The sequence below is a fragment of the Epinephelus lanceolatus genome, chromosome 4 (genome assembly GCF_041903045.1).
Source record: "Epinephelus lanceolatus isolate andai-2023 chromosome 4, ASM4190304v1, whole genome shotgun sequence".
Lineage (NCBI taxonomy): Eukaryota > Metazoa > Chordata > Actinopteri > Perciformes > Serranidae > Epinephelus > Epinephelus lanceolatus.
Genome location: NC_135737.1, coordinates 41,233,690 through 41,252,262, shown reverse-complemented (window position 1 = coordinate 41,252,262; position 18,573 = coordinate 41,233,690). Strand labels below are relative to the sequence as shown.

General features: G+C 42.0%; 1 protein-coding gene across 1 annotated transcript; it reads left to right on the top strand.

The window, feature by feature from the left end:
* The first annotated feature begins 596 nt into the window (after positions 1 to 596).
* On the top strand, positions 597 to 14,666 carry coq8b (coenzyme Q8B). Its single transcript, XM_033630875.2, has 16 exons — positions 597 to 664; positions 1,221 to 1,402; positions 1,599 to 1,752; positions 2,265 to 2,473; positions 3,090 to 3,156; positions 5,251 to 5,325; positions 5,720 to 5,836; positions 5,965 to 6,050; positions 6,273 to 6,413; positions 6,506 to 6,587; positions 8,764 to 8,857; positions 9,402 to 9,543; positions 11,658 to 11,765; positions 11,899 to 11,964; positions 12,224 to 12,310; positions 13,739 to 14,666. Coding segments are annotated over exons 1-16 (1,917 nt in total). The 5' UTR covers positions 597 to 663; the 3' UTR covers positions 14,045 to 14,666.
* Positions 14,667 to 18,573: the final 3,907 nt, after the last annotated feature.

Below are 18,573 nucleotides of genomic sequence, written 5' to 3'. Positions count from 1 at the left end.
TGGTATAAAATGAAATGCCTTTGACCAATGACAGCAACTTAATGTGAAGTATTTTCATGGCAGCCCCACTGAACTTGCTCAGTAACTTTACAATTACAGCTGGTGCATTGTTAAAATACAAACATCTTATTCTTTTTCTTTGCATTCCTTGCACCGTACTGTTCCTCTTTCACACACAAATGCTGCAGATAAATAAGTTAAAGTCTGCATCTTATAGGGTGGGCTGAGGGCAACATGTAAACAAACATTTTAAAAAATAATGTCTAAATTATAGCAAAAAAAAGTGTACTATTGCTTGGGAAACACCTGGGTAACCGACCGTGCCTCTTTGCACGTGCATTCAAGCGTCCTTCAGGACGAGGACACCCCTGAATTCTCATTAGCCGTTGTTACATCTAAAGCCCGCCTTACGTTGACTGTGATTGGACCAACTGCCCTGATTCAGACGTCCATCATCTGATATTCTGCACTGCTATTGGTCAAAGGAACAAACTCCTCCTCTCTTCCATCTGGGTTCCGCCTATGTATCAAAAGCCGGACTGTGATTGGTGGAAGGGCGGGTCAGTCAAATTTGAACTTCCGGGTGTCAAAGCGTTGCAAAACAGACAACCTGGCAGTGAAAGAGGACAGTCACAGGAGGGAGACTACAGCAGCTTCGGGAAAAGTGAGTAACGTCATTTGTTTACAGCAATATGTTTTGTTTATTAACGTTTTTTCTTCACGTGGAAGAATAAACCATTTGTGTATAACTGTTTCGGTTTAGCTAGCTTACGACTACAAGCTTCATTCAGCAGCTAACGTTATACAACATGGTTGACACTTGATACAGTAACGTTAGCTAGCTAATGAGCGAGTTGACGTAGCTGAGAGTGTGTAGTTACTGGTTTTAATCATGTAAATGTGTTGTAAAATACTGTGCACAAGACAGCAGGTCACTGGTGCACCGTTACTATAGGCGACACGTGTCCAAGCCACATGAGCATGTCTTGACATGTGTAGCACAACATATCCAAGGTTAAAGCATCTAGCAGGGTGAAGACTGTGATCAAAGTTTGTCCCAGAACTGCATGGATGTATTAATGTCACAAACATATGCTTATCTGTGTCAAAAAGTGTGGTGGGTGTGTCTGGTACTTTGTGTACTTTTTAAAAAAAACTGTCACTTCCACCATCGTTCCCCACGTAACCTGACTCCCTCCTCTCCACCTTTCTATCTGAAGTGATGTTATCAGAACTCCTGAAGGTGCTGCGGGGGGCAGGCAAAGTGGGGTCTGCCCTGGTCACCACCCAGGGAGAGCAGCTCCGATTAATGGCCTGTAACTCCTCCGTGGGAGCTGGGGTCCAGGCTGCTCAGGGTGTGGTGGAGGGACTGGTGGGCACCATCATGGGCGGCAGCAGTGCGGTAAGGATGAGACCCTGAATGCATCACTTTGGGCTCTGGGAAACTTGAAATGGGCATTTGATATTAAAAATGATTAATTGATTTATTAAAAACAATAAGTGATCAATTAATTTATATAATAAGAACATAAATGTAGCCCAAGTTATATATACAGGTGGTTATTTGGTTAAATTTTCCAATTCTGCTGTGTCTGTAGCAACAGACGATAAAGGAGGATGTGTTCCCGGAGGTGGAGGAATGGGAGAATATGGACCCTGATGAAGCAGCTAAATGGGCCATGGGGTCAGAGTTCCCTGATGCTGTGGAGCAAAGCCAGACAGAAGCTGGAGCTGAAGCAGAGATGCCAACAGGTATTGTCAATACCAGCGAAGTATATGGATCTAAAAGAGTTTTTTTTTCTTTTCATGAAAATATTTTAATGCCTTAAGTCCTTTTTTCAGGGTTGTGAAGTTTGGTTTAGTTTAGTTTATTCGATTTGTGAGAGGATAGTGTGCCATGGCATTAATGATTTACAAGAAATGAAAACATGGTTGCACCAGATGCAATAGATAAAAATAAAATTCAAGGTGCAATGCAGACTACAGTAAATCGATGTGCCTAACATAACAGAAGCAGTATGTACAGACTGCACAGTACAAAATACAATATAAAAAACATGGTAGCTATCTTGTAAAGTGACCAGGATACTAGTGCAGATGCCTTAACATCATAAAAACAATAAGCAACTTAATATTTCCACTTTCAGTACTCAGTTTTTGGACACATAGGCCGATATGACAAGTCTTCAAAACAGTCACATATAGGTTATTTTATGTTCACATCATGTATCAATTAAACATTGCCCTCTCCTTCTATACCACAGGAGTTCCTCCCTCCCCAGGGGTAGGTCCTGCAGGGGCGGGCTGGCCGGGACAGAGCTCTCGCTTCCTCCACACGACCCCCGGCCTCTACCCCTACTACTACCACCAGACCAGGGCCGTCCATGACACAGTGGTGGCCAGACTCACACCAGAGGACATCAAGAAAGCCAGGGAGGCCAAGCAGGCCTTGGTCAAACCCGTCAGACAGAAGGTGGGTTAAGACTCATCTACAGACTAATTTTGATTGAAACAAAACAACATGAGTCACTGCAGATGCATGCAAAGTCTACCTGAAAGAGTATTTATTCATCATCTTTCAGTGTCTGAGCTTCATTTGTTGTTTTCATGAGCATGACAGTATCTAGTGAGACCGATCCTGTAATGAGCAGATGGTCATGTATGATTTTACATTCATACATTTTATCTTGACCTGGTGGGTCATTGTTGAGATAAGGAAGATGGTGACTTGGGTACAGGCAGTGAAGCTTGAAATGGAAAAGTACTTCCAGTGGTGGTAATGTGTTTTGTCTCTCATATTCACATGTTAAATACATATGCATTAGTTGTATATTCATAGTGGTACAGGCAGGAGATCAACCACAGACAGATGGTAGGACCATATTTTGAGTAGAGACATGTTATGTAACGCGTGACATAAACAGTGTGTTTGACTTTGTGATGTAATTCAAGGTTACTGTCTGAAGAGTTTCCCACTTTGTTTCTCTTTTGGCAAAGATCAAGAGATAATCAATGCCAATCAGAAACAGCTTTAGATAAGATTTCTCATACTTGTCTTTGTTTGTTATTTTTTGGTATGACCTCTTCAGCTGAGTGACCGTGCCAAAGAGAGGAAGGTGCCCGCCACAAGAATCAGCCGGCTGGTTAATTTTGGAGGTGAGAATAATATACTGTTTTATTCATTTTTCCATTGTTGCGCATGTCAAATTTGACAAGATACATTGTTCATACATTGTTGTTCAGGAGAGAATGTTTGAATGTCTTAGGAATCACGCAAGCTCACAGTCTGCTGGGAATAAAGAGCACAGAGAGCAGTAATTACACTTATACAGTGTTGCTATAAAAACGTTTTTTTATACCTCTCACATGATATCAGTCATTACGATGTTTTACCAGCACAATAAAAAAAACCTTAAGGTGAGGTGAATGACATGACTCATAGCTCACAACTTAACACGTGCTGTTAAATGTAACAAATGTCTGAACACCAGTGTTGCAAAAGTGGGGCTGTTGCTCTGTTGTTATCTGTGCTTCATAACTAAATATGATAGTATGGAGCCTGAATATACTGTATACCCTTAAACTGGTTCGAAGGTCTTGCCGAAACACATTCCTTAGGAGAACTTGAGCTCCTCGGATGGTCCTATTTCACAAGTTGGGAAGTCATTCCTCAAACTTCAGTGTGTTCATGAGCTTTAAGTTGTAATGAAAGGAGGCGGTGTTTGAGAGTGTGGAGTCCCAGTGTGTACAGTTTTAAGGAATAAATTAAACAGTTGGTGAAATAATTTGAAACGATTGAAGCTCAACTCATTATTATGAAATGTTATTTGATTATTGTCTATTTAAAAGTTCAGTTTTGTTTCATAATATGTCACAATTGCTTTGACATTGTTGCTCTAGCTAAATGCACTAACTGGCTAAATCTGGGAGGAGTTGATGAATGGGCAATCTGGAAAAATACTTCACCCACAAAATGACAATCTGTGTATGTGAATGCTTCAAATAATAGTTTGCAGCTTTACATTGCAAAGTGATTTTGTCCCAGACTTGTTGCCGCACCAGTACATCCCTTAAAACTACTTTATTGCTTTCCCTGACTAACGCTTGTAATAACTTTTCTAAATATTCTAGGTCACTCTACGCAGACAGCAACTAACAGTTACAACCTGAAACCATATTACAAATTACATGTGAGCAAAATATCATGATGCAACATGTAATTTAATAAAACGTTTTTAATTATAACTGAACATTTATTTTCATCCGCAGTGTTTCTGCATATATGATGCCAAATCTGCAACTCATGTACCAAAATATTTGCAGTGGCCATTCACAGGAATTTTCCCAGTCTGGAACAAATCTTGCCAGTTATTCAGACACCACATTAATGCAGGGTTAAATGTCAGTATTAGCGGTGGGGAAAATTGATTCTTGGATGCACTGCGATTCTCTTTAGAAAGATTATGTCTCGATGCAGAAAAGTGATCTGAAGATCACTGACATTTAACCCTGCATTAAAAACCCAGCTGTTGACATTATGACAACAATGTTATAAGACTGGAATGCATGTTCCTTACGGCTGAACCAGTTGGATGTTGAAACGTAACTGATGTAAAAATGTGCGTCGTGTACATTCTTTAGTGAGACTACTTCTTGGGACTTGATGAGGATACAATCTGACTGCCTCTACCTGGCTTAAAAGCTAGCACGTGGAAGCATTTTAGCTTCTGTGAACTTAAAGGGAAAACGGACCCTGAAAAGAGCCACAATGCATATACATGTTAACTCATTTGTTCAATTTAATTATGGATCTTTACAAAAACACTGTTTTAAAAGTAGCAAGTAGTGGCACAGTGAGAAAATCCTGTGTAGAAATAAAAGTTTTGATGCATCAAGACGCACTGATAATCATTTTGTAATTGCATAGTAGAGCTCTGAATCAAATCATGAGGTGCCTAATTCCCACTCCTAATATATTTAATTAGTATTTATTATTATTTTTTCACTCAGTTTACAAGAAAAGGAAATGTGTTTGCATTTTCACAGCAGCAACAAGTTGATTTTTTACTTGCAATATTTCTTAAGTGACAGAATTTTTCAAGTCAAAATGTTTTGCAAACAACATCAGACATGAAATATTCTCTCGTATTCAACTAGCAGCAGCAGCTGTGTCAAATCAGTGCTTCCCTCAAGCATCTGTTAAGTGGCCCTGAATCTAAAATCACTTCTATCTCCATCTTCCTGCTGCAGGACTCGCTGTAGGACTTGGGATTGGTACCCTTGCGGAAGTGGCAAAACAGTCTATGGGAGGCAAACAGAAAGGAGGTAATGATATTCTTCTCTCCTGTGCTCCTCCCATCCTGTAAAAGAGCTCCTGGTTCCAGTGCACACTCGTCAGATCCAGCAGACAGATGGACATCTGGTCAGCCCTGGAGAAGCTTCTCATGTGTCAGCACCTGCCAGGCACTGGACAGGCATTAAATCAAAGCTGTTAACAAGAAAGACAGGCTTTAATATGTGTTAAATGAGCAGTGTTTAATGATGTACTGCCCCAGTTTTTACACGCTGCTTTTTACAATTGGCTAGTTAGAGCTTAATTATTTATGTGCGGCAGTTTGAAGATACTAACAAAGGCAAATTACTCTTGATCATGCAGCTGTACGTGGTGCAGCTTATGCTTTGTATCCCTGCTAATAATCCTGTGTGTGCTGTTTTGCAGAAGGTGCCATCATAAACTCTCCGCTCCTGTCAGACGCCAACGCTGAGAGAATAGTCAACACGTTGTGCAAGGTCCGCGGGGCCGCACTCAAGATCGGACAGATGTTCAGCCTTCAAGGTGGACGCTGTAGCAACGGCATCACCTCAAAGTGATGTTCAGATGTCCTCACAGTGTCAGAGGATTTCAGGCAGTGAAAATGTTTTTCTTTGTTTCTGACAGTTTGTCATATTTTTATTTTTCTCCAGACAACAACTTCATCAGCCCCCAGCTGCAGAGGATCTTTGAGAGAGTCCGGCAGAGTGCAGACTTCATGCCTACCTGGCAGATGACTGTAAGCATGAGCTTTCCCGAAAACATAGTCATCTTGTTTACTAGCAGTTAATGGTGTCAGAGCTGTAGTGTATGTTTCTGACAAGATGAGATTGCACAGAAGATGGTTTGACTAAGTGTGTTTTATTCAGCCTGGCAGTTCACAGATGCAGCTTGATGTTTGTACATTTTTTAAAGCTTGCCTTAGAGTAAGAACTTTTTCTGTGTGGGTCTGATTGTACAGAAAGTTCTCGAGGAGGACCTGGGGCCTGACTGGCGAGATAAGCTATCATCCTTTGAAGACAAACCGTTTGCTGCAGCTTCCATCGGACAGGTGCATCATGCGGTGTTAAAAGATGGAAGAGAGATCGCTATGAAGATCCAGGTATTCATACACACTCTATGTCTGTATCCCTCACTACTTCTATCAACCTCTGTCTGCACTGATGTTGTTTGTTATTTCCATATTCCTCCCAGTACCCTGGAGTGGCAGAGAGCATCCACAGTGACATAAACAACCTGCTATCCGTCCTGAAAATGAGCATGACCCTGCCAGAAGGTAACAGCAACATCGGTGATTGTTTCAGTGTTTGGTGATGAAGCCATATTGAGGATAAGAAATTCAAATTCAGCTTTTTTGCATGTTAAAACTGCTTGAGATTTAAAGTTCTTTGACTGCCCCCCATCATTATACTGGGAGGTGACCGTAGATTGTTCTCCCATCGGTTAGCTCCTGTTCTCTTTCATTCCAGCGTTTTCACTATGACAGTAGACCATAGGGTGGTGCTGTAGTTGCAGGTTAAAACTAGGTGACACAGTTGTTGCTGAGTAACCGAGAGGATTTCTGCATCATTACAGTTTCTCTTGTGTTCTGTGGCACATGTTTACAGTCACAGTTTACTTCTTCAAAACAGCTCACACACGCAGCTCTTAACAGAAGAAGAAAAGACACAAACAGCACTTTGTTTGCAAAATGACACCACTTTCTTAAAACTTGTCACACACACACACATCAAAACCGAACATTTTTTTTTATCAAAACCTACAATTTGTGCTCGATTGAAAATGTGTGTTTTCTCATTTATTCAATAATACAAAACTAAACTGGAGTTACATCTTTCAGTCACATTATTGACTCTGTTTTACAGCCATACTACACTTTGGGTTCTGTACTGAGCACTTAAAATATTAGTGGTGTGTTTTTGTAATGCCCGAATAGAACTGTAGAGGGTATTGTAAACAACGACTTGTCAACACACGTTTACATTTGTTTTGCTGTGTACAAAATGGGAAAGACTCTCATACAAAAATAAATATTTACACATTGTAGTTATTTTTACACACTAGATGTCATGTACATACTGTAAGAAGTCCCCTGTGAGGGTCCAAAGGACAGAGGGATGTTGTGTGCTGTAAAGCCCACTGAGGCAAATTGTGATATTGGGCTTTATAAATAAAATTGAAATTGAAAATGACAGGGTTTAAAATACAGTGATCTTCAAACTATTGACCTTAGGGGCTTATAGGGCCGGCACAATATCAGATTTTCACTACATGAAAGAGTTCATGATGATGATATTATTGCAATATCTATATTCAATCAGTCATTCAGTTTCCATAACCGCTTATCCTGTTAGGGGTCGAAGGGGGGCTGGAGCCTATCCCAGTTTATTTTGGTTGAGAGGCAGGGTACGCCCTGGATGGGTCTCCAGACTATCACAGGGCTGACACATAGAGACAATCATTTACACTCACATTCACACCTACGGACAATTTAGAGTCACCAATTAACCTGCATGTCTTTGGACTGTGGGAGGAAGCCGAAGTACCTGGAGTTAACATGGGGAGAACATGCGAACTTTGCACAGAAGGGCTCCCCCACCCCAGGATTGAACCACTACCCTGGGTTTGAACCAGGAACCCTCTTGCGCAGAGGTGACAATGCTAACCACTGGCCCACCGTGTTGCCCTTAATATCTATAGAAAATTTAACAAAATAATAATGATAATAATATCAGTTAAATTCATCTTTCAGACATAGCGAGAACAGAAAGACACAAAGATTTAAATGCTGCTGGATTATTTACACAATATTATCATATGTGTGTTATAAACATGATATCAACATTGCATTTTTAAATATCGCAGTTATGGGGCTGCCAGTAGCTCAGTGGGTAGAGCAGGCACTCCTTTCACAAAGGCAGTGTCCTTGCTGCAGTGGTCACGGGTTCAGTTCCAGCTCATGGCTCTTTGCTGCATGTCGTCCCCTCCCATTCACACCTCAAACTGTCCTGTCACTAAAGGCACAAAGCCCTAAAAAAACAATCTTAAAAAAAAAAAAGAAAGAAATAGTATCATGGTTATCGTCAACACCAGTATTTTGCGACAACCCAAGTTGAGACCTGCAGTGAGAAAGCAATGAAAAATAGTTTACCTGTTCACCAGAGAAGACTTTTACTGACGGAGGTGTGAGCGTTACATTACTGTAAATTAACCTGTTATTTGCGAAATGTGTGTAACCAATTGAGTGAAATAGATGCCCAAACCTACATGCTTCAGTCAAAAATATTAAATGAGTTATCTTGACAGATGATTACAGAGGTTATTTGTATCCAGTGACGTTCACCATCACAGTCCCACGTACACCCACGAAAATTGTTTCCACACTTTGCTCATTTGCAGAGACCACACTGTTGTGTTTAAAGATGACAGAGTCACTATTTGTTTTTCCGCAGGTCTGTTTGCTGACAGCAGCTTAGAGGTTCTTCAGAGGGAGCTGGCATGGGAGTGTGACTACAAGAGGGAAGCAGAGTGTGCCAAGCAGTTCAGGTAGGTTTGTGGTGTATTGAACCATTAACCCTCCCACACTGAAGCCCACCAGTGAGCCGATACAAACCATTTAACTGCACAGGAACAAAACCACATCAAGTTGGCGATAAAGATTCAAGATAGCTATTCTATAATTAGATGTTCACTAAATGTTAACTCCTGCTGTAAAACTCCATATATATTGTGCGTAAACTGCAGCTTTCCTTTGAATTTATTCTAGATTTTATTAAAAAGATCAGAGTATTCCTTTAATATGTTGGGTTCTGATAGAAATTCAGAGCTTTGTACTTTGAGAATTTGTACTATAGATTTATTTATTGACTTATTTTTATTAATTTAAAAAGTTTTAAGAGTTGTTGTACCCTCTCTCTTAATATTGCTGTGATATAAAGATACTGAAGACAGGCTGGATTAGTGTTAAGTATCTGTATATGTGCGTTTTCTAACTGATTTCACACGTATTCTACATATTCTGCAATGCACAAACTGCTCGTCATGATTGGCTTGTTTTTTTCGGACCATTCATATCTGGCCTTCATATCAGGTCCATGCTGGAGGGAAACGAATATTTCCAAATCCCTGAGGTGGTCGATGAGCTGTCAGGCCGCAGGGTGCTGGCCATGGAGCTGGTACAAGGAGTCCCACTGGACCGCTGCGTAGACTTGGACCAGGAGACCAGGAACCAGGTACGGGTTGACTAAACAGGCACATGAATCCCATGGTGCACTGGAGACAAGGAGAGAGTGGGAATTAATTCTTTGGGCTTGAGAGGTATTGCAGAATATTTTTACAAATGACTAGCAGAAGGTTCTTAAAGCAACATGATCAATATTGTTATTGTATCAGGTGGTGATGCTCAATTTAATGTTCTTTTCATCAAAGCTATATCACACTACATCAGCAGAGGACATCTTGGGCCACCTCTTTTGGTCTTGCTCCAAGCTAAATTGGTTCTGGTCAGATATTTTTAAGGGCTTTTCAGAAGTATACAACTGCGATATTACACCAGACCCACGCTCTGCCATCCTGGGTGGAACCAGACATCTATTAGCTCTATCACTCTTGAAACAAAAGACAATACAATATGGCATGGTTGTGGCAAAAATGAATATTTTATCTCTTCTATTTTAATTCTCTCTTACTGAGGATGTGCCTTCTTTTAAGACCTGGTTGGCACCAACTTGCTACACATGGAGAGAGTTAGGGTGCATTCACACTGGCGCTATTTGGTCCGCTTTAAACGAACCCTGGTCCGCTTCCATGGATATTTCAGTTCGTTTGGAGTGGTGTGAACGCTCATTCGAACTCTGGTGCAGACCAAACGAGTGAACCCTGGTCCGCTTGAAAACGGGGGTCTCAGTTCACTTGCAAGTGAACCCTGGTGCTGTTTGCTTACAGTGGGAAATGCAAACGGACTATCCAGCGAACCAAAGAAAGGAGGTGAACCTAAGAGAGGAAGTAACGTAGAGTGCAGTGTATTTTGGATAGAAAAAAAATACAAAGCATACAGCTCGAAGCGGGAGAAGCAGAGGTTAAAAAAAGAAAAAGTTGGAAAATATCTGGTGGGCAGACATGGGGTAGTGAGAGACTGCATAAGTTTGGTGTTGTTCCATTGTTTTTGTGGCGACCAAGCTGACTGAAGGGGATGGATTTCCGTTTTCGGTCCTGGCCAATCAATGAGCCGGGCTTTCTTCTTCCTCATGCTTTTTTTCTTCCTGGTCAGTGGTCGTTTCGGGCGATACCACCCCCAAATGTGCAGCTGTTGTAACTGTGTGACATTGTCCAGGCAGTTTTGTCCTCTTTTAAAAAGTGCAGTGTGAAAGTGAACCGCACCAAATGAAGGTGTGACATTTTTCAGCATTCCTGCCCAATCGAACCGAGTCCCCCGGACTATCCTGGTGTGAACGCGCCCTTAGATGCACCTCAGCTCTGTAATCTTTGATAAAACATGGCATCCCATCATGTCCTATTTATCGAGAAGTGTTTGCATATATGTGTAGATACTTGTTCATAATGGGTTGGACAAACAGCCTCTTTGTACTCACACTATATGCATATGTACAGAAATCCATTGTGTAGTTGGTGCTGAACTTCTTACTGGTCATGCTACCTATAAGAGCTTCTTTTTGTCTTCTTTTGTTTTTGTACTGTTTGTGTTAAAATCTACAAATAATATATTACAAGTAATAAAAGTGCTGGAAGCAAAGAACAGTGAAAATAAAGGTCACGGGAGTTTATATAAGGACCACAGTGAGAATGCTGCATCGACACTAAGTGGCTGACAGATCTAGACCATCACAGCCTGGGCCCTTAATTGTGGGAGCCAATTAGAGCTGATACCCTCTGACAACTAAAAGGAGCAGACTAGATAACTGTGTTGCACCACCCTGTGCTTTTGTTTAAATTTAATGTATTATATATGTGTATTCCACCCCTTGCTGGTGATTGAAGCCAGTGAAGATCACTTTTATTTGTAACATACGTGCCATACTGTGACAAGTGCAGAACTGATCTGATGAATTGCTCATTAATTCTCTTATAAACAAGTTACTTGCTGGCAAATTATACAGCAGGACCTCAAACTGTTTGTAAAGGACAGCAGCAGTGAAAATTAGACACTGTGAAAATTCTCATTTAATGGTTGAGATTTATGCACTTGGAGCGTGACCTACAGTAATGCAGGATGTTTAGACATTGTGTGTGTGTGGCAGTGCACTGTACCAGAGCTACAGCATCAAAATATCACGCTGATTATAATGACAGCACGGCATTTAACACAACCCTCTCCTCTCATCTCCAGATCTGTTTCAAGATCCTCCAGCTGTGTCTCAGGGAGCTGTTTGAGTTCAGGTTCATGCAGACGGATCCAAACTGGGCCAACTTCTTCTACAACTCAGACACCAACAAGGTAACGAGAGTCTGATGTTGAAGTTGTAAATGTTTGTCTAACACAGAAAGGGATGCTGTGTTGATCAAATATTTAATCATAACAAAAAATCATCACGTGCAGCAGATGCATAACACTCGCATTTTGTCTGTAGGTTGTTCTGTTGGACTTTGGAGCGTGCAGAGGCTACCCAGAATCCTTCACAGATGACTACATACAGGTATGATGAATCTAAAATTACAAGACACCCACCAGTGGCCCACACAACATGATTTATGCATCAAGATTTCTGTGAATAATTAAGCACCAGAGTCTTTGGCTAAATTTAAGTAAAAAACAGTCACACACAATCACATGCATTTGCACGCTTTAATACTGGCAGCTACTTCAATCTACCAGTGCCTCAAAATGGAGCTCTTTAAATAAACCCGATTACCACATCCATATCATCATTTTATCTGTGTGTGTTGCGTGCTCAGGTGGTGCACGCAGCCTCCGTGGGTGATCGAGCCACAGTTCTTTCCAAATCGAAGGACCTCAAATTCCTGACAGGCTTCGAGACCAAGGTAAGATATTTTGGTCTCTGCTGCTGTGCTCATTTATTTTTGATGTGGTTTATCCTCCCCGGTCTCTTCTGTCTTGTCCATTTATTTGTGTCTCTTCCAACCCCAGTCTCACTCTCTCTGCTTGAGTCATACTCACTGTAGTTATAGTGCATCATCCTCCTTTTTCTCTACACTTTATTGGTATCTTTGTTAAAGAGGTTGTGTCAGTCTTGTATTTACTTTGAGTGAGTGCTCTGAAGGTTTTCAGTATGTGCACTGAATGTCTCAAGTGTAATCTAGTGTGGTCTTTCTGGAAAGTTTCCTTTTTATATGACATTTTTATCCTAGTATTCTATAAAATGTGGCTATGCGTAGAGGAAAACAGGCAGAAAATTGAGAAAAACTATTCGTTATGCACAAAAAACATTATTTATTCTTAGCTGAGGATGTGGAATTGTGTACATGTACCTTGGAGTTGTATATACGGCATAGCTACATAACATATAATGCGCACTTTAGGTTCTAACATCTCGAGTAAACATTTCCTCAGGCTGTCCATGAGTTAACACAGATCGGCCAAAACATTAAAACCACTGACAGGTGAAGTGAATATTATTGATTTTGTCTGGGAACTGCAGTGGCCTCCCCAGCAGAACAATGCACCATGCTACACCACAAAAACTGCTTACAAATGTCCCGAGGAACGTGACAAAGTGCTCAAGGCGTCGACCTGGCCTCCAAATTCCCCTGATCCCAATGTGATTGAGCATACCTGGGACGCCAGAGGTACCCCTGATCCAGGGTCAGGCCTCCTCGGATCAGACTTGGCTCTGACCTGTTTAGGCATGGACACAGATGTCTTCTGCAGATGCCCTGTGGTGTCTGGCACCAGGGCCTTGGTGGCAGCTCCTTTGAGTCCTGTAGGTTGTGAGGTGGCGTACAAGCACATCCTGTACACGCTCGATCAGTTTGGGATCAGGGGAGTCTGGAGGTCAGGTTTACGCCTTGAGCTCTTTGTCACGTTCCTCGGGCCATTCCTGAACAGTTTTTTTGCAGTGTGGCGTTGCACATTGTCATGAGGGGGTGAACTTAGTCTGCAACGGTATTATTATTTTTCTGTTTTTTTTTTGCTTTTATTGGATAACGCAGCTTCAGAGTGAGAGGGAAAGAGAGAAGGGATGACATGCAGCAAAAGGCTGCAGGAAGGATATAGACTTAGTACAAAGGGCGTTCTCTCTCCCTGGTGAGCTACTGGGCTCCTCCACCTGTCAGTCTGTTTGTTTAATTTTTGTGGCTGATCGGAGTACACTCTCAAAAAAGTGCTTAAGTTTGTTTGTGTAAACTCAGTTAACTGTTCTACCAGTTATGAGCTTCTATGATGAAATATTGTCCAGTTGATTATTTTGCACACAGATAGCTGTTTTAACGCCTCTCCGTGTTCTCCACCAGGCCTTCCAGGACGCCCACGTGGAGGCGGTGATGATCCTCGGTGAAGCCTTTGCGTCCGAGGAGCCCTTTGACTTCGGCACCCAGAGCACCACCCAGCGCATCCAGAGCTTCATCCCTATCATGCTGCGCCACCGCCTCACTCCGCCGCCCGAAGAGTCATACTCCCTCCACCGCAAGATGGCCGGCTCCTTCCTCATCTGCTCCAAACTGAAAGCAAAGATATCGTGCAAGGACATGTTCCTGGATGTGTACAACACGTACAACCAGAGGAAGCAGGAGCAGCAGGCAGCACAGGCCACTGCTTAGACGCACAGGGACACTCCCCAAATACGCCATGGACTTTTTCAGAGAGGGCTGTTACGTACAGGGACCAGCACTGGAAATCAACTATTTGGCTACCTGCCACTGTGGCTGGTGGATTCCAAAATCTACCAGCCACTCCATAGTTTACCGTTGTTTTTGGTTGGTGAGAAAAGCAAATTTAGCAGCCACTTACATACTTAACCAGCATTTGGCTGGAAGCTGATGCTAATTTCCAACCCTGATAGGAACAGAAAGCATGAAGCAGGGACACTAGATCAGACATCCTTAAGACTTTACACCATGTCAACATATAGCTGAATATGGGAACATGCTCTAACGAGGACCATAAGTGCTTGACTTTCTGTGCTTTTCTCCTCAAGTGCTTCAGTTTTCTGACATCAGCGTAAGTGTATAATGATTTGGGTGATCCTGCTCTAACCTGTCACTCTGACTCATGAAGGCTTAACTAACACTGTCACGTACAGACATAAATACTTCATAACTATGACACGTAATGTGAGTACTTTGGAAATGATGGAGATATTTGTGCCATAACAAATACCGGTATATGCTGAAGCCCAAATGGTTAAATAACTGATGTGATTAAATCTGTATATTACTTGAAGACAGGAATATGTAGTTAATCTTGTGTGTTAGTGTGTGTTTGATTACATTGGCTCGATGGTTACACCCCTCTGTCACAGCAAACACACTGCAAAATGCTGGTGTAAATGCAAGCTAGCTTTATGTACAGTGTTCCCCTCCGACTGCTGTTAATTTGTTTATTCTGACTCCTGCTCACTTTCACATCAAGGTTTACTATAGCTCCAGAAAAATGTGTATATTCTGTCTTAAAGGATAACTTTGGTATTTTTCAACCTGGGCCCTATTTCCCCATGTGTATGTGTGCGTATGATTCATAGTTACAACTCATTCTAAAATTGGTTCAGTATTGAAGGAGGCGGATGCAGCCGCAAGGTAGATATGGGGGCAAATGCGTCCTGTATAAGTTTGCGCATTAAAAGTGCTTTTTTTTTGCCGCTGACCGGTTCAGATCGCCAGTGCTATCTCTGTAAATAGCATACTAAGTGTTTCCCTGACCCTTCACTTCCTCTGGGCTGTGTGACGTCATCTCACGAGAGCTTTGCTTGTTGCCAGAAGAAAACAGGGTACGATATATACGAGGGCGAAGTATGCAACAGTAAATGTGCGTCTCGGAGACAATTCTAGGTATCAGTATTACATGCATGAAGACATTGGTTATACTTACTTGATGGATAGTTGACCATTTGGTCCCTGTGGTTTTGGCCGCCTCCTCCAATTTATTTTGGGCACATGAAAAAAGGTATCCAGCACTGCCCTGTTGATCAGAGGGGGGAAATCCTCTAATGTAGTTACACAGCATTTGGTAGTTTCTGTATCATCCCAGGACACATCGAGACCATGAATATTGGGCAGCAGGTCCCACTCGTTGCAACACAAACATTCTTCCTCTGTGGGTATGGAGTCACAGCAACCACAGGAGCACCACCAGTCTTTAGAGATTTGCGTTCGTGCAGCCGCTGCTTCACCCTCGTCTGCTTGTTGGCCCTCTCTCTCTATCCTCGTCTGCTCTTCAATTTGTAGGAGCTCCTCGTCCGTATACTCGGGCTCAAATAAGTACAGGCGGTCATCGTAATAAATGGCTCATCCTCACTCTCGAAATCGGGTAAATATGCAGCCATGATACCGATGCAGTAAAACTCTCAACTGTACTCCAGGACAACCAGCGCCACTCTGAGCGGCGCTCAGCATGGCTCCTCTGTTTTCTTCCGGCAACAAGCAAAGCTCTCACGAGATGATGTCACACACAGCCCAGAGCAAGTGAAGGGTAAGGGAAACGCTTTGTATGCTATTTACAGAGATAGCACTGGTGATCTGAACCGGTCAGTGGCGAAAACAAGCACTTTTAATGCACAAACTTATACGGGACACATTTGCCCCCGTTACCGTTTTAGCTTGTTTCGCAGCTGCTGGTTGCATCCGCCTCCCTCAATACTGAACCAATTTTAGAACGAGTTGTACCTATGAATCATACACACACATACACATGGGGCAATAGGGCCCAGGTTGAAAAATACCGAAGTTATCCTTTAAGGACACATGATAAGCCCTATATTTTGTAGTTGATGCTGCTCGGTACTCTCTTGTCACAAGAACTTTGTGTGCCACCTGATAAGGTGCTAATTAAGTTTCAGAGTCTTATTGAATCCCATTGAGTTATGGCCTTGCATTATAAAGTATATTTGACTGAAAGGTCCAGTGTGTAGGATTTAGGGGCATTTATTGTTTCTACGGTAGCCTGGAATGGTTTACCAAACTTTGGCTCATTCGTATTTTCATGTTTTCTCATCGACTACCACAGTTCTCTTATAGCAGGCATGTCCAAAGTTTCAAAGTCCAATCATGGCCCACAGACCAATGTTAAAAGGCTTGTTGTTCAAAATATACCATAGGTGACCCACCACACAATATTGGTTTTTCAAGCAAGATCACTTTGCATTTTTTCTGCTCACCTCAAAGTGGCAGGATGATCGTACAGATAGACATGCACCAAGTAGGAGCTACACAGGCAGAACTGATAACCCCTTTTACACTGTCTTTTCAAGGCAGAAATTTCATAATGCCTTTAAGTGGCATTAGAGGTAGTAACGGCGTTGAAACAACTAGTTTAGTTTGGCTAATTTTGGTCATTTTCCAACTTATAAAACTCAAATATACTGGTAGATACACAATAAATAAACATTACATTAATGCTTTTTTAGCATTAAAAGCCTTAGCTTATTACACCTACCCTTGTAACATTCATTGTTTTTGTCAGCTCCCTTTAAACTATAAAATGTCTGAATGAACGGGAAAGACTGCAGGACGGGAGTGGCACAGGCGTGATGTTTTGATAACATGTTATGCGTGTGACCCACTGTGGGAGATTTAAAAGTTTTAGATTTAGCAGTTTGCAGCTAACTCAAAGAAGAATAGTAGCTGAAAATGTCCATGAACAATGAGGTCCGGGAACTCCTTCCCCTCCGAGCAGAGGTCAAGATTGGCCGCTATTTAACAGAGATGGTAAATGATTGTTAATGCCAGTTATTGTTTTTAAGCGCTTCCAACGCATCTTTAAAATGTGACAATAGAGACGCTGTTGTATTATGTCATGTCGGTTGCACCTCTTTGATGCTGCCATTGTTCGGTTGTGTGCAAAAATGCAAAGGCGGCATAAAGAAGGGAGTTCGTACCAGCCCTAGAACGCGATCTCTGTGTTAAAAGAGATGATTCATTTTCATAAAAAGGGAGCAAACAATCAAACAAACCGGTATCTAAGAGCAGAAATGTCCTGCTAGGCAGCAGACATGATCACAGCAAACAAGTGTGACGCTGACAGAGAGGGCCACTCCTTTCAGGAGCGGTGGAAAGTTGAATTCTTTTTCAGTCAAAGATGAAACAGTTGCTTTGTCTAATTTGTGTGGGATGTTTTTTAGTAGTAGCTGACCCTGAGTATTTTTACATTATCAAATCTGGCCCCCACTCAAAAAAGTCGGGACCCACCCGACTCACATGCTTTGCAAACTCAATAAATTTCAATCGTGCAACCTCACTGCTAGATGCCACTAAATCCTTCGCACTGGACCTTTAAAACTCCATAATGTGAAAACTGACTTTTTTTGTTTTTGTTTTAATGCCTCTGTATCACAGAGCTGTGTAACCTACAGGATAGTGTGCTGTACATTTTTTAAGGAAATAAAGATTTATATGTATCACAAATTGAGCTTTACTGGCAGGTGTCAAGAAGAAGATATAAGCCAAGGATTTCCTTCACGCTATATTGATCTTTCCATTTCAGTTTTGGGCCTCTTTAGGAAATATCGATTGGAGGCCATGTTTGATCCCACTCTCCACCCTCACCATTCTTGTATTGACCATTAAGAATCATGGTACAATAAGTTTGGCTCAGACTTGAACTAATGGCAGCATTGATTGGTCTATTTTTTTCATTACCTATTTTTGTGTCAGGGCAGTGCTGCCTGCTTTGTCTGCAGTCAGGCCATTACAGGACTGTCTGTGTTCACACCACAGGAGCTGAGAAGTGAGGCTTTCAATGACATCATAAAAACCTAGATGGAGAATGATGCAGCCTTTTACTGGATCCCCATTAGTGCTCGCTGTTAGTGTCCCTCCACTGACCTTTGTTGCATCCTGTATAGCACAGCTGCAGCGAGGCTGGCTCTAGTACTCTACATCAAAATCACAGTTGATTTTTCGGAGTTTTGGGATCGGGCCACCGTTAGTAAAGTGCAGCACATGTTCAGAGAAGAAAAAGTGCATTCTTCTCTTGTAGTTCGACGCAACGGAAAGTTGGAGCCTTCTCTCTGCGTGTGAGAAGCAGCTGGCTTCAGTTTGTTGGAGGAGAATTGGCTCTTTTTGACTTCAGGCTCAGTCTTTTCATTAGGGCTAATACCGGACTGGTGAGGGGTGATGCCTACCAGGACCAGCTC